This window comes from Centroberyx gerrardi, chromosome 4 (genome assembly GCF_048128805.1).
Source record: "Centroberyx gerrardi isolate f3 chromosome 4, fCenGer3.hap1.cur.20231027, whole genome shotgun sequence".
NCBI classification, from domain to species: Eukaryota; Metazoa; Chordata; class Actinopteri; order Beryciformes; family Berycidae; genus Centroberyx; species Centroberyx gerrardi.
In genome coordinates, this window is record NC_136000.1 from 6798690 (window position 1) to 6824223 (window position 25534).

The window sequence follows — 25534 nt, forward strand, 5'->3', positions numbered from 1 at the left end:
CCTTTTTTATGGTCTGACCGGCTGAGTGGGGCTGGGGAAAGTGCTGAGCTCGCCAGTAAAGCTGTCATATACCTCTTGTCAGGCTGAATTCATCTTATGTTTGCTTTCAGCTAGGGATCAGAGTGTGTATGTATCTGTGTGTATACAGTTAAAGCCCCACGAGCCACATGGCGCTCTGTGTGTGTGTGTGTGTGTTTGTAGATGTATGTTCTGTTGTGTACAGGTTGAGCCCCATAAAGCACAGCAACAGCGGCACACCCGAAACTGCCACTCAGAGTGTATGTCTACTTTTATGTTTCTCACGTACCGTTAAAATCCCATAAAGCTGACAAACAGCGCCACACACACTCCTTGGTTTATTATGTGCAGTCAGGGTGTCGTACCAAAGAGGACGACGCTGCACCCAAAGGAGCTAACCAGCTGTAATCCACTTCATGCTCTTCAGGCGCAGCAGAGAAAACCCAAGCCACTATAAAGCATCTCTATATGGGATCTAACTGCGTAGAGGTCAATGCTGAGCAGCTCATGTTAAGACGTAGTGTTTCACGGCGGGTTTACCTTGCGTCACGCGTCGGGTCCCATGTGCTGAATTCATATCCGTCAAGGCTAGTGACCACCTTGGCCGTCCTTGGCCAGGCGGCGTGACGTTTGATGGGAACCACTTCGTGACCCGCCTCCCGGCTGGGGTCCCGGCTGCAGCAGGTACCCATCCTTCCACAACAGCACACCTCTCTCTCCTAATCTTTCTGGCACATCACCGGTACTTGCTTGGCACTCCTGTCTTCTTCATTTGCCCAATTTTCAGCTCCTATGAATGTTTGTCCTCCTACTTCTGTGTCTGCTACCACTTTCCTCTCCTGGTCTCTCCAAATGTCCCTCTGTTTTCTCTCTCCTCTTAGATTTGAAGCAAAAAAAGCATAAACGAAAGTCATCGAGAACGGCAGGAACACTTCTTCCAGCTGTCTTCCCAGTTTTGAACAATGCCCTCTCTCTCTTTACGCTCGCCTCTTACTCTCACTCCATTTCTGTCCTTTGCTCTGTCCAAACCAGTATCACCCCTTCCTCTGTGTCTCCACTATCTCCCCCTCTCCTCTCTGTCTGTCTCCGACCTCCCCAGTGCTCCTCACATGATTTCTCTCTTTTTCGGAGCTGAATTGCTAATGTTTTGGTGGCCCGGCCCTCGCAGCCTCGCCTGTCTCCTTACAGTGACAGAATTCTTACCGTCTCCCACGGCCGGCCAGACTTTTAGGGCCACAACACTGTATCAACCATCTTGTTGTGTCCTTCAATCCCTCCTTTGTGCGTGTCCTCCTTTGCTCGATGGACCCCCGCAACTTTCCAACCCCCGAGCCCCTCCTGTGGTCCATGGATATCAGTCATGTAGAGAAGAGTGGAGACGGTCCTACGCTGTCCTGCCATGTGGGCTTGTCATGTGCAGCCACAACAAATACTACAAGATTCTGGACAATATTTTTCTTTGTTTGCTCAACACATGTCCGTTTCATACATTTTTCTGTTCTGAAGTCTGTTGTTTCCATAGCATGTAGATTCATGCGCTGGCTATACGGCATGTACTGGCAGTCGGTGAAGAATCAGCTTGCTCTATTGAGCCGACAAGGAGCACTTACACCACCGTCTGTCTCTAAAATAAAAACAGCCTCTTCGCAGAATGGATTTTGCCAGGGTTTTGATCCTGTGCGGTATGCGAAACGAGAATTCACAGAATGCTGTCCTGTGTTTTTTACTTAAGTTGGTTCAACATTTCCTCAAGGATCCAGTGCCCAGTTTGAGGTTAGAGAAAAAAATAACTAGCTGTGAGCTGCTTCTTGATTTGGATATTTGATATTGTGATGTCTTTAGATGCTTTGATTAAACGGAGGTGAATCAGAGTGCATGTGGCCATCGCAGTAACGAACCTGGCGGAGAAGTAAAAACATGATTTTCATTGTTGTTTCTGAGTCCGCAGGGTCAGAGCCAGCTGCCCCAGAGAGAACATGTTGATGACTTACTTGTATTTATGAGTGTTGCACAACTCCTTATTCAAGGGATGGAGAGAGAAATGGAATATTGAGCCAGAGAAAAATCAAAGGAGGGAAGAAAGAAAACAGAGAAATGCAGTGGAGCCATCAGTGGTGAGCAGAGGAGAGGTGAGTTTAATCCTTTAGCGAGGCGCAGGGAGGGCGAGAGGTCGCAACGATTGCACATGGCCACAGGAAGCGCGGCTGAATAGACAAAGGACTCTTGATGTCGCTTGAAAGAAAAAAAAAAAAAAAAACCTTGTTTCTCAAAAAAAAAAAAAAGAAAAACCTGGTAATGGGATTGATTTCACAGGCCCTAAGTTCACTCAATATATTCCACAAATAACAGAGCAGGCTTACTTTCAAATCAAGACAGAGAGAACAACACGTGCTGGAGGTAAAGTATCTACCCTCCCCTATTGATCAATAAAAAGTATTTTCCTTCATATCAGCCGATTTTTCTATTTTGCCGTTATTTAACTTGACTTGAAAATAAGCATGGTTTCTACAGCTCCATGACCCAAGGCCCCGAGAAATCAAATTCAATCCATTTTTTTGTCAACTCGAGAGAATGAGAGCGACAGGCATCAGGGCTAAGTAAACCTATAGGATGTAACTGTATCACTCTATCTACACTACCAGTCAAAAGTTTGGACACTCCTGATTGAATGTACCATGTTTTTAATTCTCTTAAAGCCATTTTGATCTAAAGGCTTCTGCTTAAATGCTTGAAATGTGTTTCTTAGACAAATATAAATAGTGAAGTTGATGCCTGTGTATGAATTTCTCTCCAAAGCCTTTGCCTTTCCATCAAGGCAAAGGGCGGCTACTTTAAAGAATCTAAAATACAAGATAGTTTTGATTTGTTTAACACTTTTTTGGTCGCTGCATAATTCCATTTGTGTTATTTCATAGTTTTGATGTCTTTACTATTATTCTAAAATGTGGAAAATAGTAAAAATAAAGAAAAATATGTGTGTCCAAACTTTTGAATGGTAGTGTATGCGGTGGAGGAAAGATGTGATAAATACCAGGAACAGCCAAACTCTTAAAGTCCTGCTCCGATTTGTGTTGCACCTTTAGGTATGCCATTTTGAAAATTGTGTCACCTTGACTTATGCAGAGTGACGTGTTTATGCCAGAGTGCTGACCCCACCCCCACCCCCCATTCACTCCTTGTTTTTGGACTCATGCTGACCTTCATATCCTGTCAGCCATTATTATCATCAGAAAAAAAAAAAAAAAAAGGAATATGACAAAGACGTATTCAACAGCACCCTAAAGTGGCTGAAAGTGTAAGAGATGGTGGTGTAGGCAGCCAGGAAAAAAAAAGAACAAACGAAAAATCACAGTCTTTGCGATCGGTGCGGAGGCAGGTGTAACCATGGTGACCAGATAGGCAGTGCGACAGGTATAGATGGGGGGTAAACCTATGAAAGAAAGCCCTTCTATCCTTTCATCTCTCCAGATACATGGGCTTGGTGCTTGGACACACACATACAGTATATATACACACACTGTAAAGACTTTTTTGCAGGCCAATTATAGGATTGAGAACATAGTGTCAAGTTCTCTTTTCTCAAACCAAGTCTGCACAGGATAAATGGTAAGAACTGGCAGGGTGTTTGCAGGAGGCAGTGAGTGTTTAATCTTCTGGTTAATCTGAATTATAGAACAGGAGCAACACTGCGTTCTCCTTCATGGTGCAGGAAATCAGACCCAAAAGTTCTCAGTTCTCAGTCCATCTAGAGAAATAAACTTGCCGTGCACACAAATCACCTTTGCATGTTTTATGATGTGCTTGACATTTTAATCGACATTTGTGATATGTGCGTGTGAAACCTCTCTTTGTATGGATGCACAGTAACTGACACAGCATCTATTTGACACTTGTTTTTACTGGAAGTGCAGTTTGCGACATATGAAGTGGCCTATTCCTTTTTTAATTCGAGGTTCAAGTGTGTTCAGAGACATTACACCATCATTTTAATTCCAAAACACAATACAACCATTTTAGAAAAAGAAAAATATTACTTTACGGTCATCGTCACGAGTTTATAGAAGTGTGATCCCTTTGTCAACCAAGAATTCACCAGTTATACTTTAAAACATACTATAATTGGCTGTAATTTCGGTGCTAACAATCATTTTATAGGAGCAGGTGTGCCTATTTTGACGTTATTTTGAAATAAAACCCATATGCACATAAAACATTTTTTAGTATGCTTCTAGTGAATTATGCATTCATGGGTGTTAGGATAAGGCTGGAAGGCTCTTTTTTATTATCTGTAAAAAGCTCATTGGAGATGCATGACTTTCCGACTCTTCTTATGTTTTTTCTTTGTTTTGTTTTTTAAGGGAAGCGCAAACGTATAGCACTCTTGCATACAGGCAAATGGAGACTACAATCTCTTGTCTCCTTTCAAATGATGCGCAGTCCATGTTTCCAATCCACCGTATTCCCAGAGCGTGTCACGATAAAACACATATCAGTCTGTGTTGTACTCAGATCGTCTGCGAGGGGCTATGGATTAATACTGCAGCCCCGGGGCGAGGTTAAAAATTCAAGGCATCCATTTTCAGACTAACTTTAAAGATGGTACTGAAACCACACACACACACACACATAAGCGTGTACTGAAATGACACCAAAGAGTGTAACTGTATCATAGGCGGAGACAGAAGTAAAAACACAAGGATGGATTAAGGATGCAAAAGTGAAAAGGTGAGAGAATGAGAGAGGGAGAGGAAGAGAGACAGAGAGAGAGAGAGAAGTCCACAGAATAACACCCTATTTGAACAGGATGAGAATTACATGATAATGAGGGTTATGAAATATTAGCCATGCTCCTCTGTTATTTCACTCAGCACTCTGGACTCCGGTTTTTAACAAATGCCAAAAAACAGATAGGTGCATAGTTTGGGCATTCCCAGATGCAAACGTCACACAAAACATGCTAGTCGTTTAAACAAAAGATAGATTTTCGGTCACTTCCACTGTGGTTCAACAAATTCAACCCTTCTTAGCCTACAGGTAGAATACTCGTAGCAGCTTGCAGGTTCTAGCTCTCCTGATGGGCTTCAACTTATATAGGTATAGGTGGGTTTGTACCAGTCAAATTAGCAAAAGCCTCCTCAAATGCTTCCATATCAATGCGTTTTCACTTCCACAGACAAAAATGAAACTGTGAACTGTGCACTCATTGGCAATCAGGAAATAGCGCGACTGGAGTTGAGACAGAAGTGGCTAAAACCTCAAATCAGTCCACCTATGAGTGCACTGAGAAACAGTAGGGACTGAAATAGAGGCTGAAATTAATATTGAGGTCATGGGGAAAAATCACAGATGCTTAAAATTAACCAACAGCTCAAGTACAAATTACCCTACCTAACCCGAAGAAACGAATCCCGTCTGAATCCCGTCTAAATGGGGTTAAAACCTGCATTTTGGTGAAAACAGAGGACAATACTAGATAATACTAATCCTGTACGAATCAAACTCTCAGTAATTTCAGACAATTTGTTTTTGCCATGCAATTTGTTTATCTTCTTCTAGACGTGCAATTTTTCACCTGTCATATAAAATGGAGGCAGTAATGGAATCTAGGGAGGAAGGTTTTGAATGCATTTTTGTTTTATAAACTGTAAACTACTCAACTGTATCCGAGGCGCCGGTGATTTCAGCTAATTTCATTATCCCGTGGAAATGCATTTCACACAATTCACTGGCTCGGTGTGAGGGAGGCAGGGGGGTAATTCATTAATTACATGAGGCCCCCCCACATCGTCCCGTGCAAACAGGGCTTAAGAAAGAGAAACAGATAAATGTCTTGGCTCACACAAGACACCAGCGGTTAAAGCGCCAGACTGAACAGGAACACTTCCACCAGGCCAGCTGTCATCGATACTGACTGTTAGACGACAGTAAAGACATTGTGTGTCTTCCTCTAGCCGCCTCTCTACGCCACTGAGAGACAGGACACAAGGAGAAACCATAGCACTGTTGTCACAGCAGAGCTAGCAATCCAGGCAAACACATGAAGATAAGAGCTTACATTCATTTTATAACTTACACAAACTGCTCCTCTACAGCTGCAACCATACTGTAGGCCATGCTGCCTGAATAGTGACTGATAATAACACACATTATAGATCAGACTCACAAACGTACACCATATATCACGTCTATATCACCATATCATCATATACCATTGCATATACACTAGCCACCCTGCCACATACTGTATCATACAACATTTGTTAAGAATACTAAACATTACAACTTTATGAATACAATCTGTCCAAATAGGCTACATTCCAGCATCCAAAAATGAATGCTCAAATAAAAATTCTTCAATGAAAACACTTCAAACTACTTCAAAGTCTTAGCTGACAGTCCTCATTATTACTTTAAATGTGAAACGACACAATAAGAGTAATATAACACAATAAGAGAAATGCATACAGTTCTCATTGTGGGTGTAATTGCTAAACTGATGTGCTGTGTCTAATTTTCATTGTCGAAATGTCTTTACAATAGCCCACATTTCTATTTTAAGGTGGACATGTGCTGAGGTTGGTATTTACTGAAGTGCACCTACACTCAGTGGAAAGAACAGGTGCAGAAACAAATAAGTCTTTCAAGTTGAGCATTTTCTCTTTTATCTCTGTTTGTATTGTCCAGCATTGTTAACTTATGAATGAAGATTTTGCTTAAGACACACACACACACACCCACACACACACACAGAGCACATATTGAATACACACGCACACACACACACACCAAGCTGTTGATAAATAATTAGCCAGTGGTAACGCTGAGTAAGTCCCTGTGGAGTCTGAGTGTGAACACAGTGAGTCAGGCATAAACACTGACTCACTGGCTCATCTCACTTCTTAACTACACCGCACTATACCGTCTCTCCTTGAGCCTTACACCTTTGATTTTCTATTCTACCATCCGCTCTTTTCAAACTTTGTAGATGAGCAAAGTTTGAAAAACCGGAGTCTCAGTGAGTTTCAGTGATTTGAGGAACAAAATTGTTTTACTGTGCATTTTCAGCTGCAGTGTAACAGTCTAAATGAAATGAAATGTTCCAATGTTGCCGGCATGCCAATATTCTACGATTATTAAACTAAAATCATGATATACATGATATACAGTTGTACACTATAAATTGCAAAACCCTAGACATTGCTTTCACTTTGTGAGAGGGGTGGAGGCAGCGATCAAAGCACCGTCAATACTCTTCTATTCTGTTAGGATTGGGAGAGCTCTCTCTCTCTCTCTCTTTCCCTATCTCTCTCTCTTTCTCTCTCTCCGTCTGTCTCTTTCTCCCACCTTTTGGCCTTGCAGAGAAATATAGAAAAATAGAAGGAAGCAAAAACAGTGAAGGATGTGGGTGAGGAAGTTAAGTATATGGCAAGAGATACAGAGAGGGAGTAGATAGAAAACAAGACAGGAAAAGTGAAAGAGCAAGACTGAATAAGAGAGCTAGCGGGATAGAGAGAGAGAGGGGGGAGAGTGTGTGAGAGAAAGAGTGTGAAAGAGAGAGAGAGAGGGTGAGTGTGAAAAAGAGAATGAGTGTTTATAAGAGAAAACGTGACAGAGAGAGTGTAAGTGAGACAGAGAGAGAGAGAGAGAAGCTGCCTCAGCAGATGCTATCTCCTGGGAAGCTTCCTAGATTTGATGAAAAGGAACTTGTCTTATTTCCAAAGTCATTCGCTGCGAAAAACCTCAAGCCCTCCTCCTCCCCAAACTTCTTCTTTCTCTCTCCTTCTGAGGCGAACAAACATCAAATATTCAAGTTCATTCCACTCCAGTGCCAACACTCCAGCAGAGTGTGTTTATTCCCTCGGCTTTGTGCAGATAGAAGTGGAGTGAGAACTATTCTATCTAGCCAAGAAATTCACAAAAACAAAAGGTAACCAAGCTATCATGAAATGAATATACTGTTCTGATCTCTGAACTCGCCAGAACATCTTAAGTGCGCTTCATTAAGCATACCTGGCATCCTAACTATGTAGGGTGTGCACCTTTAACGCTGAAAACTATATCGAGTCACATTTCACCGATTCAAAAGCGGAAATTCTGGCACCGTTTCTGCCAAGGACTTTTGCACAGACAGTCAACTTTAAGACTTTTGAGCTGTGTGGGAACACACAGATGAGTCGAAGTCTGGAGAGAGTGAGGAAATGATTTACCTGCGACACCCCTGGGAGTTACTAATTTACCCACTTACTCAGGCCGCAGCTGACACAGTCGCAGAGCTGAAACAGAGCACGGAAATATAACACCACAATATAATACAAAAAACCTAGCATGTGTCGCCGGATTGAGCCTTCTGTGTGCAAACAGGTGTTGGAAGCAAATATCTGGAGGGCTCATCATTAAGCACGCAATACAGCCCATGAAGAAAACACTGGATATAAACATTGTCCTTGGGCTGACATTTACGAGAAATAATCTTTAACTTTCCTGCTGTTCCGAGAGCAAACACGGAGACTGGTTAGGCGCCTTGAACCGATGAAAACAAAAGAAAAGCTTTTGTTTGCAAAGCTTTCTCCTCAAGCCTTTATTTGGCTGCCAGAGAACTGTTGGTTCTTTGGTTTAGCCATGGCTCCACAGCAAAACAAAGCCCCTTTCTCATTTGAAGACAAAGAGCGCTAGATGGCGAGCACAAACTAACCCTATGTTCTTACAACTTCAGCGTGATCCATCAAGTTTATTAGCATGATCACAAGCATTTTGCATCAAGTTGGAAAGCAGAAAAACTGCCTTGCCTGGGAAACCTGCTGCATGAAGTTGTCCTTTTTGCCTGAGCAAACAACCTCTTAGCAGCCAGTCAGGTGGATCACTGTAATGCACCAGTGCGTTCTCTGTAGACAACATCTATATTTAGGCCCATTCATTGTTGTGCTCACCTGGTGATCAAGCATCTTATCCAACAGTCAAGAACACATGATTCGAAAAATGCAAAATAGCTCTTACTTCCTTACCTAGCACTTATCTGTCATACACGGTTTGCTACATATCTTATCTATCTTATCGGGGCACTATGGCTCAGATCCTCACACTACTTACTACTGGATGCTTGGAATATTTGTAATAGGAATTTAAGGCTATCTGTCTGTTCCACTCATTGTAATTCATGCTGGATAAGAGTATCAGCTACTGTATTTCCTGAAATATTCATGTAAACGCAGTTCGTCTTTTCAAGCAGAGCTGTGGTTACACTGGGCAGCCCACAGGTGAGAATGTGTGTAACTGCACAAAAGGGAAATTGCTGACAAAAAGCATGCATGTCTAGCAAACCTTCCCCGGATGAAAGGTTTATTGAAGTAATTCATTCAAACATTATAGGGAAAAAACTCCTCCAGTGGTCTTGATTGTATCTACACCCAGTATAACACCGAGCCTTAGAGGGTTTTTAGTCTTGCGAGGCCATACTCCTGACATAATTGTAAGCTGCTTTGAGATAAGCCTCTTTGTCACGGCTTCATGATACCATCATTGTGCTTACGCTGCCATTCATCCTTTGGCATACTGCTAAAATCACTGCACAGCCAATTGCAGACTTTTGTCAGAGTATCACCTCTACAATGCCGAACAATGTCATTCAGTTTACTGTATAATGTAATATGATTTGCAAACATAATATATGAAAAGCTGACTAAAAAGTGCACCAACAGGAAAGTTTGATCTCTGGAGTCCCATTTGAGGCCAGAAATGAACCATTTTAATATCGTTGCTATATAGTTGTCCCCTCTCTAGAATGTTTGCAATGAAAAAAGCATCGTACAAGCTAACTGTTGATTCACTTTGCATTTGATGGTTACTTTTATTTGCTTTTATTTAATTTTGCAATTCAATTTTTTTTCTGATTCTTTCTAAAACTACAAAATGAAGCTTAAATGAAATAAGTTCTACAGTAAGCAAGACTGTAATGCCAAACCCATTTATTGGTTTAGCAGGGTGTTCACCAGGTTTCTCACACCTTTCTAGATTAGTGGAACTGCAGGATAATGACTAAGGACAAGGCTGAGGGCAATGGGACTGAACCAGCTGTCCTCTTCCATTACCAGGCCTTTCTGACATCTCTCTCTCTCTCTCTCTCTCTCTCAGTCTCCTTGAGTGTCTCTCTCCCTTTTTACTTCACTTTGTGTGTGTGTGTGTCTCTCTCTCCTTTCTCCCTCCTTCCTTCAATCCTCCTCAGCCGCGTCGTGGCGACATTCCTGCAGGAGGTTTATCCCTCTTTGGATCTGATCGGCTCTGCTACCCACCTCCCCACTACTAGGAGCTACTCCCGCTGGGTGGGGGTGGGGGGGGGGGGGTGGGGGTGGGGGGGGGGGGGGGGGGGGGGGGGGGCAGGAGAAGGAGGAAGAACCATCTGTAGCTATCCTCAGGGACAGACAGAGAAACACACATCATGTCCGTGTGTGTGAGTGTGTGTGTGTGTGTGTGACCAAAGGCAAGAGAGACAGAGGCACGCACAGTGAGCGAGGGAGAACATTCTTCGTCAAACAAACGTCTTACGCACAGTGAGTAATACTGAAGAGAGGTATGTGTAAGCGGGTTGAGCCGAGGGGAGGTGGAAGTGCTGAAACAAACGCACCTCACACTTTACGTCCCGCCGACAAGCACCGCGGGGCGTCTATAGGGGGATTATTACAGCAAGCCCAGGCAAAGAACAGCTGAGTGTTAACAGTGGGAACGGACAGGAACGCAGCACCGTGCAAACAGCCACAGGCAGACACGCAATCTGGCCGATGATGCTGCCGCCGCTACGTCCGCCGTGAGCTCATCGGCAGCTATGGGAGTCAGAGGTGTACTGTAGACGCAGATTGTCTGTGAGAGTCTGTGCCAACACCAAAGATGAAGGTTTTAATGCTCTGATTCAGAAGGAGTTGGGAGTCAGATGTGATCACCTTTACACCTGGGATTAACATGCATCCTGAGTGATCGGATTGTAATCAGGTAGTGGAAAAACACATAAAACACAGGTGTAAGTGCACTCAATAAACACTGAAGATCCGATCATCCAAACCACCTCCGGAGTGCAGGTGTCTTCAGTCTACAGCTATGCAAACAGAAATACATTTTAGCATTTAGATCCAACCAGGAAACACAATGTCATGCAAAACAAACAGTTGGCAGGCAGGGCATGTGTTAGGACACCATACCTATCCATACTGTGCTAATTTCAGATACTGTCACCATTGATGAGGCATCAAGGGTACTGAGAAGTTTCAAAAAGTTGGATTCCGAAAATAAGAACTCAAGGTTTGTTCTTGTTTAAGGGGATTTGCACTGAGGAAATCAATTGAGCATGGTCCAATTCCATTTAGACAAGCAGATGGTATGTACAAATTTTACACAGAAGATAATTTCACTCCGTTGCATAAAGAAATGTGCTTTCACTGCACACATCAACAAAGAGAGGTATTGGAAAAAATTGTGTTTTAGAACCAATATCAAATTAGAAGTAACAGAATTATACAGAACAGTATCTCTGTATCTTCTCCATTTTATTTGAAAAGACTTGTTACTACAGTTTTGGTGATTTTCATGTTTTCACTTTTCAAGCTAAAAACAAGGCTGTTTTTCTTAAATCCTGAAAAGTTTACATTTTGGAGACACAAGGTTTTCACCCATCAGCGACGATATGTTACCCTTAGTGATATGATCATACAGCCATTTATGAGGCATTTCCAAACAATCATTAACTTACCCTGCGTTCACACTACAACCAATTTAGCTGATGGGTCGCTCCATTCTGACCAACTCTAGACAGTGCACCAGGCTCTATGTAGTGGTCTGGTGCAGCGAAACAACTTTTCGCTGCTTTGGTATTGCCTGTCATAAAATTCAATGGTTTTGATGAGTTAACATTAGTTTAGAGGTCGACCCCAATGATGGATGCAACCGTTCTCCAAGCATCTTCTTGAAGACGGTTATTCCTGTAGTCTTTCAAATAAAAGTTGTAGAGAACTGCGAAGCTTTGAAACCAACTTCTCGTCTATTTTGCACTTGCCAGGTGTAGCTATTGCTCATAAAACTCATAAAATCAAATTCGCAGGAATCTGATTGGCTGTTAAGGGCTGATGACCACAAAAGGTTCAGCCATGGGCAACTTTTCTCGGCGGACAAACTTGTTGACCATCCAAATGGACTTCTGATGCCTTGCTGATCGTGTTGCTCGCAGTGTGAGCGCGGGGTTAGTTAGTGCATTATGGGTCTGTGAGTCATGGGTGGGAATCACTTATTTGTGGCATAAGAACATTAATTTACTTCTGTCATTCCCCAACTAGAATATCACCAGTCGGTGGTCGTGAACATCTAAGGAATGTATTCCACTGCACTAGCTAATGTTCGCTCACACCCTGAGACGGCACATCCATGGTGTTTTTTAATGCCAGCCTCATGGATTGGACCGGGCAGAGGCCACTGCCCCGAGTGTGTACCTACAGGGAGATAAGGGTGGTGCTCCATCAAGTGGCCAGCGTGCCATCACGTTGATAAATAGGTTGTGTAATGACTTCTCGGTGTGTGAATGATTCATCCTGGCCAGGCACCGGTACAGAAGATGAATTAATTGTTCTAAAAGGCCTCCGACTTGGATCTGCTGACTTTGTTTTGATACGAAGCCACAGGGGATCCTTCTTTTTACGGCTTAAAAAAAAGATAAAAGCTTTGGACCGAGTTAACAGCAACTACCGTCCACTTTGAAATAAAACATCATTAAGTGATGCTGCCCTGTTTTTAGGGGGGAAAATAAAAACGTTTTTTTCTTGGCAAACGCTGTTACCAAGAACTCTGCGAGTGTCCGAAGACAATGAAAAACATACTTTAATGCAAAGGGAGCTGTGTTGTTCCTTTTGCTGGCAATAAAAACATGAAAACATTTTTCGGTCAGGAGCGGCCCCAGAACAGACATTGGTTGAACCCCGGGGAGCTGTTATATAAACATGGCCTCTGGAATAATAGTCCCCCTTCAACTAGAGTAGGATATTGGATTTCAAGGAGGTTATTACTTCACCTTGTTATTTCTGTACAAGAAATACCATTCACAAGGAAATTAAAGGTTTGGAGATGGAGACAGATAAATGCCCCCCCAGCGCAGGAAAAGAATGGTTTGTCCCAGCTTTATGGAGAAAAGATTTCCAGTTGTCAGACAGCAAAGAATAAATGAAGTACGTGTAGCTCCCTCTCTAGTCCCTCTAGTCATTACTTAAATCGAGATGTAGGCCTAATCTATGCACACATTTGCCTATAAATTTGGTATTAGTATCAAATAAGTCTCAACTTGCTCTGGAGTCTGTCTTGATTTGGAGTCAACATGACTTTTGCCTCGGTTCTGACCACTGCCCTATGTCACCAAGTCAGTTTCACATAGGTTATATTTACGATAGCTGGCTTCACAAAACCTGACAATGGCGATCCAGGCTAACTGGTCTCACGAAGCTGGCTATCAACCGAGGATTTTCAAATCATTTTCAAATGTGAGCGTGTTCACATAAAAGGGGCGGGGTTTGCAGCAAAAAGCCAATCACATGCAACATGGAAAGATGCGGCGCAGCCAATTTAAGCCAAAATGAAACTATTGATCACCGTGGGAAAATTAGGTTGTTGAATCGGCAAAAGTGTGATGATTCAGCGGGGAAAAGTAAATAGAATACAAGCACACAACTAGAATATAAAAAGAAGCAGTAAAAAAAAACAGTACAAAATAATAAAACAATAAAAGCAGTAGACTATAAATAATTGTGGGGTTATGTAAACATGTTGCAGACTATTTCAACACATTACATAATAGTGAGAAGTGTGGGAAAGAATGATTACTAGCATTTATGTTCTTCTCTCAAGAAGGAACAAACTGTTATAAAGAATAGATGTGAGCAATAGAATAACACTAACAGCGAAAATGAATCTAACTCTGGGGCCAAGCCTACAGAGAGGACTGCAGGAGGAAAACTGCACATAGTGCAAATGCCCCCAAAGTAAATAGGCTTATCACTGCCTTGTCCTTAAGGCACAGCAGAGATACTTTTCATTGATACAGTATTGTAAAGCCACACTGAGGCTGTGAAAAGGTTTTCCATTCACAAGCCTCCTGTTTGGGAATGTGGGTGAAACCTATTGCATCAATCTCTCTCGGGAATCCTATGAAGGAATTTCAGCGCATTTAATATGCAACAGCAAATGTCATTCATTATTAATCACTACAGTCAACTGATGTACTATCTGCTATTTGTTAGAAGCCCTGTTTTATAGCCAATGTGGGAAAATGGCCTGGAAACATTACAAACATTTATTATAGCAATAATTCACCATGGAAAACAAAGTGGTTCTGCCAGTCTCTAAACACCGTTGTCCTGCTAACAGCCCTTCTTACCCCTTACAGTTCTTTTTATTACTTGTCTCGTTCAATTGAATGCAATGTTTGTGTTCATATCTGGTTTGTAAATTACATTTTTGTAATAAAGATTATTTTCAGGTTATTTTTGAGGAGTTGATTGGTAAGGAGGCAGACTTTTAATGCGTGTGGATCCGACAGCCTGAACATAAGCTGCTCCGGAGCAGGTTAGCTGTGAAGCCTCAGTTACCATGGTGATGTACGCTGCCTAAAAGCGAGCCACCTTCATGACATCGGAAACTCCAGGTTAAACCTGAAGTCCTCGCTAACCCTCTAATCTAGCTTTGTAGTATTTAGTGGAGGGTAAACCCACCTAAACCCAGTTTACCTATCTGGACTAGATGGTCCTCAGTCTTCAAGTGCACTATTAAGAATGAATAGACCCAGTGAAAAACTTCTACTAAACAAGCATCCATGTAGGCTAGCTTATGCAAATACGTCACGTAGTAATACTCTCTCAAAATGACGATATAATGTCTCCTAACTTACTGTAGGACAGACGACAACTGGCTACTGACACCTTGATGGCCAATTAAAACTCTAACAGGTGGGTTTGAGGTAGGCTTACACTGCAAGGCTAAAAAAAAAAGACAAAGTGTAGCCAAAATGAAATTATGCATTAAAACACAGTGATTACTAATTTTATTTATTTTTCCACTCAATTCAGGGTCATTTTAGGAATATGGCTGGCAAGAAGGAGACACACCAACACAGACACATCACTGCAAAACAAGACACCACATCAGGCCTGATATACAGGTGTGTGAACTGCCAATGTCTTTACACATGTAGCCTACACAACATATTTTGCAATAAGCCTCCGTTCCAGTGGCATTTACCCTAAATCTCTATCACTCGAGCTCTACCTGGAAAAAAAACTCTTGTTTGTTTGTACCCAAGTAATTACCGTCAACAAGAACAGAACAGACCCTTGCCCTGTGTTATCTACAGTGACACCTTAATCTCTAAATCCCTTCCTATCAGCACAATAGCTCAACATGGAGAAGTCATAAAACACTAAATCCCAGAGCGCAGATTTTAAGAACACTACAGGACGTCCAAATGACAGCTGATAACCTGCAGACTGGACAAACTTACCAGCTGCTGTCAAAATTATATCTGTGTTAATTTGCTGCCCTGCCTTTAGAAGAAGTCATAAGGATACTGAATGACCAGAGACATCATTTTCCCACCAAAGAGTTCCACAAACCCAAACACATCCCACACACACACACACACACACACACACACACAAGAAACCACGGACATTGGGTATGACAAGGCATGGCAGTTGCCATACCACAGCCTTGGTGAGTCCAAATTGAATCTTGCATTTTCTCTCTTTGTAATGAAGAGCCAAGATCACGCAAAAAATGACGTAGATGCAATGTAAAAAATAAAAAATACAAATATTCACCTCAGCGGAGCGTTCTGGATCCATGCTCCCTCTAAAGCTGTTTGCTTCTGTAGAGACATTTTTGGTGACCTACATGTAATAACTTATGACACTGAGCAAATATTAATAATACACTGTCAGTCATCAGCAGCCTAACCGTTCCACTTTGTCTCTCCAGACGTTTTGTCCATTTATGCAGTACAGCTGGGTTTCTGACTTTTGGTAGCAAATGATATTAGATGCAGGGACTTTGCCACACCTTGGGGTTTAAAGGAAAAATCCACCTTAAAACACTTGAACACTTAAAAAGCAGCCATTGGCGATGCACCTTGCATTTCTGGGCCAATTTTATTGTTTGATGGCGTATTTTTCTTATTCTCATGATAATTGACCAAAGACGTCAAGATATTTCCAGCACAGCAATGGAGTTTGATAGCAGAAAATGTTTCAGCGATCTAAAACATGAATAGTACAAAGGCTTTGGTGTCAATCCATCAGAATCAAAGAGCGAGGGCTTCTTTCTAGAGCCGCCATTTTGCACCAACAATCATACAGGGAGAAATCCATCGTAGAAGAGGAGAGAGACCAGTTTCTCCACTGACAGTAGCAGAAAATAGACCAGAATGCAATGCAGCCACAAGTTTTGAGTAAAGGGGAGCGACTCTCACTTTTTCTCAACTGGAAAAACTTTGGCACTCTTGCTCTTACAAAGCTATCACTATTGCTCTCTGTACCTGCACTCAGTATATCCCACAGCTGAATGCAACAAGTTCACACCAGTTCTCTGGAGGTTGTCAAAAGGCATTCTGGGAAATTAAGGAAATCACTCAATGAAGTCTAGACAAATCAGGTCGAGGGAAAGTGGGCACAGCAAAATCAATTACAACACTTAACCACAAAATAACTGCTGGAATGCACTGATAAAGGCCTATGTTATGTGTAAGAGCATCCAAGTGTTGATTTTCCCTCAAACGAATTAACTGCAAGTAATAACTACAGCAGGACACATATCCAGATAAAATGCCAAAAGGAAGAACATGGGGGGGGTTACCAACCACCAACAGGTGAATAAGGAATACATACTTGACATTTGCTATACAGATTACAAGGCAGCAAATGAAAGCAGTGGGGTCATCAGAGGGTCAACAGGTTAGTCCCAGTCAGAACCCCTGTAAATCCACACACTCCCGGCGGTAATTAGTGAGGAATTAAGAGGCAGCTAGGAGCCATATTTAGCTTCACGGTAACTTCCAAGTCATGTGCAGGTGACTGTATAACGGAGACGAATAGTTTAAAAAAAAAAAAAAAAAAAAGCACTTACTTTATGAAGTAGCAGGCCCCGTCGTCCGTAAAGCCTTCCTCCCATCCCCGAGGAAGGTCTGCAATGTAACAAAATGAGACAGGTAACTTGTCACCTGAAAGTTTTCTTCTTCTCCTCCTCCTCCTCCTGCTTCTCCTTCTTCTTCTTCTTCTTCTTCTTCTTCTCCACCCCCCCGAGGCTGGGCCCAAAATGTAAACAAGCTCCCCACGGCACAGCAGCAAAGAAAACACAGTATAAAGTCAACAGTAGGCTTCATGCTGCATGGCGATGCTGGAACAAGCCCGTTGGGAGGAAAAAAACATAAAGCAAAACAAATGAAGGAAATGAGCAAATGCCACAGCCGAGAGTACAGCGCCTACCTGAGCGGATCATGTGTCCGGAGTTGACCGGCTCACCGGAGCGGGGATGCAGCCAGGTAGTGGTCCGCGTCTCATCGCTGCCACACACACACACACACACACACACACAGGGAAAAACACCTGTTACACCACCGGCAGGAAGGAAACACTACAGCAGCCGCGCCAACTCCCGTTAAACCGAGAGAGACGGGCGCGACACGGTTATTAAAAGCGCATAATATCCGACTCACTTGATGAAGAAGACCCTGCCGTCCTCGCAGACACCGTAAGACCAGTGTTCAGGTAAGGTGTCCCGCCCGAGAGGCGCCGCCATGATCCGGTCTGAAGTCCTATTTCATCTCATTCCCTCTCCATGGAGTCTCCAGGGAGCTCAGCGATCGCCGCTAGGGCCAGTGCTGCCTTCAGGGACCAGTCCTCAGCTCGTAATGCCGAGTACCACAGTCGCCACCATCAGGGCGTCAATTCAAGCATAAAGTTTCTGTATCTGGTATAACAGTAGCCACCTGGGGTGCTGTAGTGGGTGGATGGGGTTCAATTGTAGTTTAGTTTCAGTTACTTTTCAGACAGCATTTCCTAGGTTTATTTCAGTTTTTGTTTTTAGTTTATTCAGTTTCAGTTTCATTTTTATTGTTTTGACTGACTGGGCAAAGACAATGTGTCCTGTGTAGCTATGTGTGTGTCCAGTGTAAATACAGGAAGGCACAAGTACACACAGTTGGGGAATAACCTTAAGCTTCATATAGTCAGTGTAATGTGATTTATTTATATAGAGATAGGCTAGTTCCACTCTAAATTTGGCATTGACTGTATTCTGAAAGTAACATCATCTTTTTAGGTTAGTTTACATTTTTTATAGGCTACTCCCCAGTTTTTATTTCATTTCATTTTACTAAATGTTTGTCATGCTTAGTTCCAGTCTTAGTTTATTAATATAACCTTGATTCAAAGTGATTTTGGTTGGAAATAAAACTGACCTTGATGCAGAAATAGTTGTTTTGGTTGCTGTTGTATTATTTTGGAAACCAAGTGGTGCAGAGAAACAATGTCTCAAGGGTGTAACTGATGTTTTCATTAATTAATTACTGTGAGGGGAAAGCCACAACACTCTCTTGTAGCAAAAAATAGAAATATATTTATTTCGCTAAAAGCATGCCGTTTTAATTTATTAAAAACAAACTGTTACATTGAGTTACATATTTCCGACAGCACTCGAAGGCAGCAAAAGAGCCTATTAAAGGAGAGTGCCATGACTTCGATAGAAAGAGAGGAGAGGAGCCGCGGCTGTCAGTGTTTCTGCCGGCCGACAGTAATTGGACAGACGAATGAATGAAAAATGTGTTGATTTTTGGCTCTCCAAGACACGTGTTGCCTTATTATTCAGACGATTTAACCGGAGGAATGCTGATTATGAGATTAAAGTCTCTAACCACTTTAGAAGCTCATTAAGAAAAGCCTCTGCCTAAGTTTTAATTATTCTGCAGATGCACAAACATCAGGCAGACTCTCATGCAGTGCGCCAAGATGAATTTTGCATGACTTTGTGTTACACACCGCAATATTACCTATTATTAGTAGCCTAGTAGTGTTGTCCTGTTATTAATGGACATGAAGAGAGGCGGGGCTCTTGCACAGTCTAAAAATAGTAGCTACGCTTTATTAGACTTCTATTAAAACCGACATTTCAGTAGTCAGAGGCCTTCATCAGAAATGAATGAAACCATTCTGAAAACAAGATCACACTAAGAAAATTGACTAGGCTACATAATTAGCTAACATTGTACTCTGTACAGTGAGTGCATTTTCCCACCTGAAGGTTTGATAGCCTACACGCTTTTTTCAACAGCAGATTAAACATTTTAACTAAATAAACTCAAGGCAGCCATTTACCTTTTAAAAAGTGCTATAATTTGTCTTCATTCTCTGTTACCATTCATTTTGTAGTATTTTTTGAGTATATGTGTGATTTTTCCAAATGGTGAGTCATTTTGGAACCAATTGCTTCATCTGGTTTACAGCACTTAACAATAAATAATAACAAGGCCTCTTGTGCTGTACATAATCCCATATGCTTCAAATAGCCTGAGAGTATCTATACCAGCCACAGTTTTCCCATACAGTAAACCATTATGGCAGTAAATATCACTCTTGGGGGCGCGGGACCAGGTGGTGCTGTAAACATGTTGTTGGCGGGTTTCCTCAGTCGGTCATTAAGGTAAATAACTCCCTCCAACATGGCAGACACCAGCTTGTTCTGAGTCACTCATCAGGAGCCATGAAGTCATTGGCATATTTGCCAAAGTGACTCCTTATCTGGAAGACATGTGGCAGCATGCTGATGACAACATCCTGACACGTTTTCCATCCAGAGCTTTCTGACAACACCTATTATTCTGAATTCCACTCTTGGAGAGAAGACAGTTCACCTGTGTTGTTTCTAGCTCTGCACTGACCAGGAATTTCCAGATCAAAAACAATCATTTCCAAAGGTAAGAGTGGAAGGTGGTGTGAGGAAGAGAATGGCTATTTTGATGTTCTTCACACTCAGCTTCTTATCACACTCAGCTTGCATAAATATAAATGTGAAAATAGGCTATAGTGTAGAAAAAAAGTGGACTGTATTTACTCCAGAGAGAGCGTTGGTTTTCACCGCACAACTGAAGCAAAACAGTTTTGAAAGGACTGTAAATGAAAGTCAGTGAAGTCAAAGTTCTTCATCTAACACCTTTATTGATAGATAAGCCACTCAGCTGAGTTTTCTTGTTGATTTTTGTTCAGACTGAAATTATGGTTATTAAGAGGCAAGGAACACAAAAACATGTGGCCAGGTAGCTGCTGGCTAGACAGCGGCTAAAGGCTCTCTATACTTGCTGGGCAGCTGAATGTTTGGAAAATGTGAAAATGTATATGATTTCTTCCAGAACAGTTTCTATGTTGTATTCCTCTCTGTAGTGATTGTGCATGTAAACATACTCCAGTGATATTCTACTCTACCACAGCTAAATATTTTAATATGATGATGCTGCAAACAACTACAGGTCTGTCAGGCTGCAATATGCTGCTTTTAAACTATAGCTACTGGCTGTCTGCAAGGTAGAAAACTGATACTGAGCCTTCTATGCAGACAAGTAGTAGCTTCAAGACAGCCTAAAGCATGCTAAGTAATGAGTACAGCCTTCTAGGCAGCCCAGTATTATAGTAGCTTCAATAAAGACAGCATAAAGAATGCTGTGCAATGGCTGCTACCTTCCAGGCAACAAAGTAGCACAGGGCAAGCTGCCAGGGAGCAAAATGACACCACAAATACAGTCTGCTCAGCACAAAAGTGACACTCAGCCTTCATGGCAGCCAATCAGTTATGAGTTATGAGCCATTAGATAGCTTCCAGACAGCCCTAAAAACTGTCAGGTGATGAGCGCTACCTTCCAGGTAAAGCAGTACAGGACAGTCTGTCAGGCAGCAAATTACACTTCAAGTCTCCCAGGCAGCCAAATAATAGCAGATAGCTTCAAGGAAGTCAAAACAATTATAGAGGAGGGCAGATAGATCATATAAAACATGGGCATGGGTTACAAAACTGAGTATGGATTTCCACACTGACTGTATACTTTTTCACAAAGTAGGGAGAATGAGGCCTGATCATTGGCTCAGGATATCAGCAACAAACAATGTGCACCTGGCTTGTGATTGGCTAAGTGAAGAGTGGGCCGGCCCACTATTGGCAGCCATGGAGGAGGTGGCTGTCTTCCAGATGTCATTCAGGAAACAAAAGTTGCTTGTGCTTGAACTAAGAACACAAAACCTTCAACCTTCTTCGTTGGGAGGACACTGCCAAAATTGCCACAAATGTTTTCAGTGATCCACAGAAGAATGTGTTTTGCATATTTGCAAATAGTTGTTCACAACTACAAAATGTAGTTTGAGCACACATTTGCACATTTGTGTTCCAAGTTTGCAAGTGGTGTTCCAGCCTCACACATAATACAAGTGGAACAGCTTGTGGTGTGATTTTCTGTGGGAAGACACTGCCAAACGGCTGAAAATGGTTTTAATGATTCACAAAAAGAAATATTGATTATAATAGATGCTGCACTTCGTTAGGGAGCTGAAAGCCTATTTATCCCTCAGAACTCCATGAGCTTCATCAATTGAATGAGTTATTTTGTCAATATTACAGTTTTTCTTGATTGGTCAGATGCATTTCTGGGAACTCTGGTTACAAACACAGTGATCATACCTCAAAGACATTTGCTAAATTAATGATTTCTGGTTCTCTTCACACACTGAATACACTGACACCATTTTTTTGCAAACCATTTAACACAAATGCAATCAGTAAATACATATTTCACATAGGAGTCTTATCTTCGCAAAAATCCCTTGCAATTGTATTGACTCAATAGTCACATGTGCAAAGATAAGTTTATCAGATAAGATAAACTTTATTGTCCCAAAGGAAATTTGTCTTGGACACATCAGTGCTGCTGAATAATCAACAACACACATCACACCGACAATGTCACATTTCCTCCTATAAATTGGCTCCTCATAGTGTTTCTGGATGGGCTTGCAGAGCGGCTGTGTGTGTGTGTGTGTGTGTGTGTGTGTGTGTGTGTGTTTTATATATCGCAATACATGTTGATATTTTGATGTTTCTACATATTTCATAGTGTATATATTTAATATTTTGAGTATATTTTCTTACAATAAAATAATGGTGTTTTTTTACAAATATTTGTACGATAAAAGAATATTTATATTTTTTATTATTATCCCTACTTACCTACTTATCTTACCTTTTATCTTTCTTTCTTTTTTTAAAGTCATTTTACAAGACAAATTACTATTTTCATTTCCATTTCATTTCTGTCTTGCTTTTGCTTGTATTTTTTGATTTTGCTTGCTTTGGTTTGTAATTGTTTTAATCCATGTATTTTATGTAAAGCACATTGAGCTGCATTAGGCTATGAATGGTGCTATAAAAATAAAGTTGTGCAATTCCACCGTAGTGATTCCAAAACCATGTGAGGATGTCCATGGTGTTCCTCCCACCTTACTCGTCGTTTCTCAAAGCAATTGAAAATTTAAAAAAAAATAAAATAAATATGTATGACCATGATCCACACGGTCAGGACTCTCTCATTGAGGCGATGCTCTCAGCCTGTGATGACATCACCGCTGAGGCAGCCAAGGTTGGATCCGCCACACAAAGCTTTTTTATCCCTGCTGTCGTAGAGAGAATGTGAGGCGTGACGATGATGAGAATTTATGGTCTAATGCCAATGAAAGGCAAGATGCTGTTGAATAAACATCTAAACATCAAAATCTAAACATCTAAACACTTTAAACTTGACATACTGTTTTGAAAATAGATGGTCATTTTTCATTTTGTTGATGTTAGTGAAGATTTTCTGTTATTGCATTTGATTTTTAGACATCAGTATGTGATTTTGTTGATGGTATGTAATGTTTCAAAAGCAGAAGGCCTATTCAATGTCAAACATGTAATTACAGTTTTGCAAACTAAAACAGAGTTTTGTTGTTTGTGTCAGTTATTCTTCAAATGCAGCTGAACAATCAAGAGAAACGGCACCAGATTAGAGGAATCTGCAGCATCACTGCCAATGCAAACACCATACTGACTGGAAATCACAGTGTGAATGAAATGAGTCAGCTTTGATGAAAAACTCATTTCTGGCCAAAATACAGCTTTCAGGAGCTGAAAAGCTATTTCTCTTTCAGAAACTGGTTCAAATTCTAAGACGATGATGAATTAAAGTACATTTTGCTGCAGAGTGGCATTGTTTCTGGTTATCAGTAGGCAGATTGCATACAAAGCATGTCTTCCAGTGCTCAGAGGAATAGTTCTTTACTCAGGAATGTGAGAGTTGTGTGAACAGTTGTCTCCTATTTGCAATGAATGGGAGCTATGTGCCCAAAAACCAGGAATCACCAGTTTGATATAAAACTGAAGTACATTATCCAGTCTTTCAGTAATGCTAAAACTTGTAATTGACACTTTTCTATTTTTTAGATTTTGGCATTGGAATAGAATTTATGGGGGAAAAAACAATTCCAGGAGAAATAACATAAGCTGCGGACGTTTTTCTGGATTTCTACTGGAGTCTAGAGGGTTAAAATGAGAAGTATGGAGGGTTTTCCACATGTTTTTACTTTTCTTACTTTCAAAATCACCATGAAATTATCTTCTTAGAAAATCTAATACAAATTGTTGCAGAGGTAAAGGCCATTCCCTGATGTCGGCATTATGTTTTTCTACACCAAAAGAGTTCCTTTGGCTTTTTTGTGGTTTCTTTGTCTGTACTTGCCAGTTTCTTAAATCTAATTCCTGTTTGGCTTCTGGTAGTCATGACTGCCAGATACCCCAAGGAAATGATAATCAGGTTTAATTTGTCACTTTGTCCAAAACACCCTCAATTTAACAGAACTGAGCATATTTTTCACATCTGGCTGAGTGATACTGATTTCTCTCTCTCTCTCTCGCTCTCTCTCTCTCTCTCTCTCTCTGTGTGTGTGTGTGTGTGTGTGTGTGTGTGACTTCCTCTCCCCTGTTGGGTTTCAGTGGGCAGCACTTTGGATGCTCCCCAACATCAACAACAGAAACTCCTGACAAGGCAAGATGAGGTGAAGGGCAGGAAGAGATCGGCACAGAGCGTCCAGCTGGAGGCCCAGCTGAGTTCTACTTTTGTTTTTTATTTTCTTTTTTGGAGTGTGTGTGTGTGTGTGTGTGTGTGTGTGTGTGTGTGTGGCAAAGTGCTCCCACAATAGAAAGAAAAGTGAACAATGTGTCCAGCTAAGTCAACTATTCATCACCGTTAATGAATGTACTGTAAATCTCTCAACAAATATAAATACTATCTCAGTTTCTCCATTCTTCCTCTTCCCCTTTCCCTCTTCAACCTGCGTGCACACATACGCTAACGCACACACACACACACACACACACACACACACACACACATATACAATCTCTAACTGATTACCACACTCACTTCCCCAATGATTTCATTTCCTGATTTAGGACTATCTCAATTTGTTTGGATTTTCTTTTCTTTTTTTCTTGTTTGTTCCAGCATGTTGTGTTCTGTTGTCGTTTAGATTTTATTATACATTCCAGATGTGTTTTTACTTGTCATCTTGATTTGTGCTGTTGTTGATTGTTTACTTGTTTATTTACTTTGGGGGGTTTTAACACCTTGGGTTTCTTCTATCTCACCTGCACAAATTAATAAATTGTGTCTCTTCTTTCTGTGTATATTTATCATCATATTTTCATCAATGCATGTTTGTTTTTTTGTCACTTTGCTTCTACGATTGCCAGGTTTGGTGTTTGATTCCCACTGGAGCCAGCTGTGGCAAACAATATGCTCTCATTTAGATAGAAAATGAACACCACATAGTCTAAGTAGTCTCTTTCCACCCAGTATATTTAACCAAAGGACAATATCTTGCATATCATCCATTCTAATAAAGCAGATATGCTGTATCTCCTGAGGCAGCTGTTGTTTCTCAGCCTCGTGCCTGCTGCCTCCCGGGTTTACAGTTCTAACCACCAGCACATCCAGTATCTCCAGTTGTGTGTGTGTGTGGAACCAGCTGCTGAAAGAAAAGAGAGAAAACAAAGAAAACAAACACACAGCAACAGGATTCAGGATGCTATTTATACCCCCACCCACCGCAAACACTAGGGGACTCATCTGAAACGTACAGAACCACGTCAGGGACAAAAATGCAGATTGTTTCCGGGAGTATGGCGTGGGTCCTCAAACAGTTTGAATTACCCACACAGTAGACAGATATTGGGCTGAGGAAAGAGGGAGGAAGAAGTTTGGTCAGGAAACGCAGTCCATCGTCTGACAAAATGTGACTTTTAAAGTGAAAAGTACAGTAATGTGTAGTGGAGAAGCGATGACGATGAACTGACACCTATTAGCAGAATACCATTCTCTCAGTACAACATGTATTCATGCTAAAAAAGTATAGTGGAATGAAAGTATTCTTCA

At 41.5% G+C, this 25534-nt stretch overlaps 1 protein-coding gene across 7 annotated transcripts in view; it reads right to left on the minus strand.

Annotated features, from left to right (window-relative positions):
- LOC139917574 (pleckstrin homology domain-containing family A member 7-like) overlaps positions 1-17878 on the minus strand; it is a 136794-nt gene extending 118916 nt beyond the window's left edge. For 6 of the 7 annotated variants that reach the window (XM_078283080.1, XM_078283077.1, XM_078283075.1 and 3 more), the window contains exons 1-3: positions 17744-17878; positions 17514-17590; positions 17155-17212 (exon numbers count right to left, since the gene is read on the minus strand). In XM_078283080.1, coding sequence (XP_078139206.1) covers positions 17155-17212; positions 17514-17590; positions 17744-17826 — 218 coding nt within the window. In that variant the 5' untranslated portion in view covers positions 17827-17878. Of the gene's footprint in view, positions 1-558; positions 898-17154; positions 17213-17513; positions 17591-17743 lie in introns of those variants that run through there. The other variant, XM_078283078.1, reaches the window with a different exon arrangement.
- Between the last annotated feature and the right edge of the window lie 7656 nt (positions 17879-25534).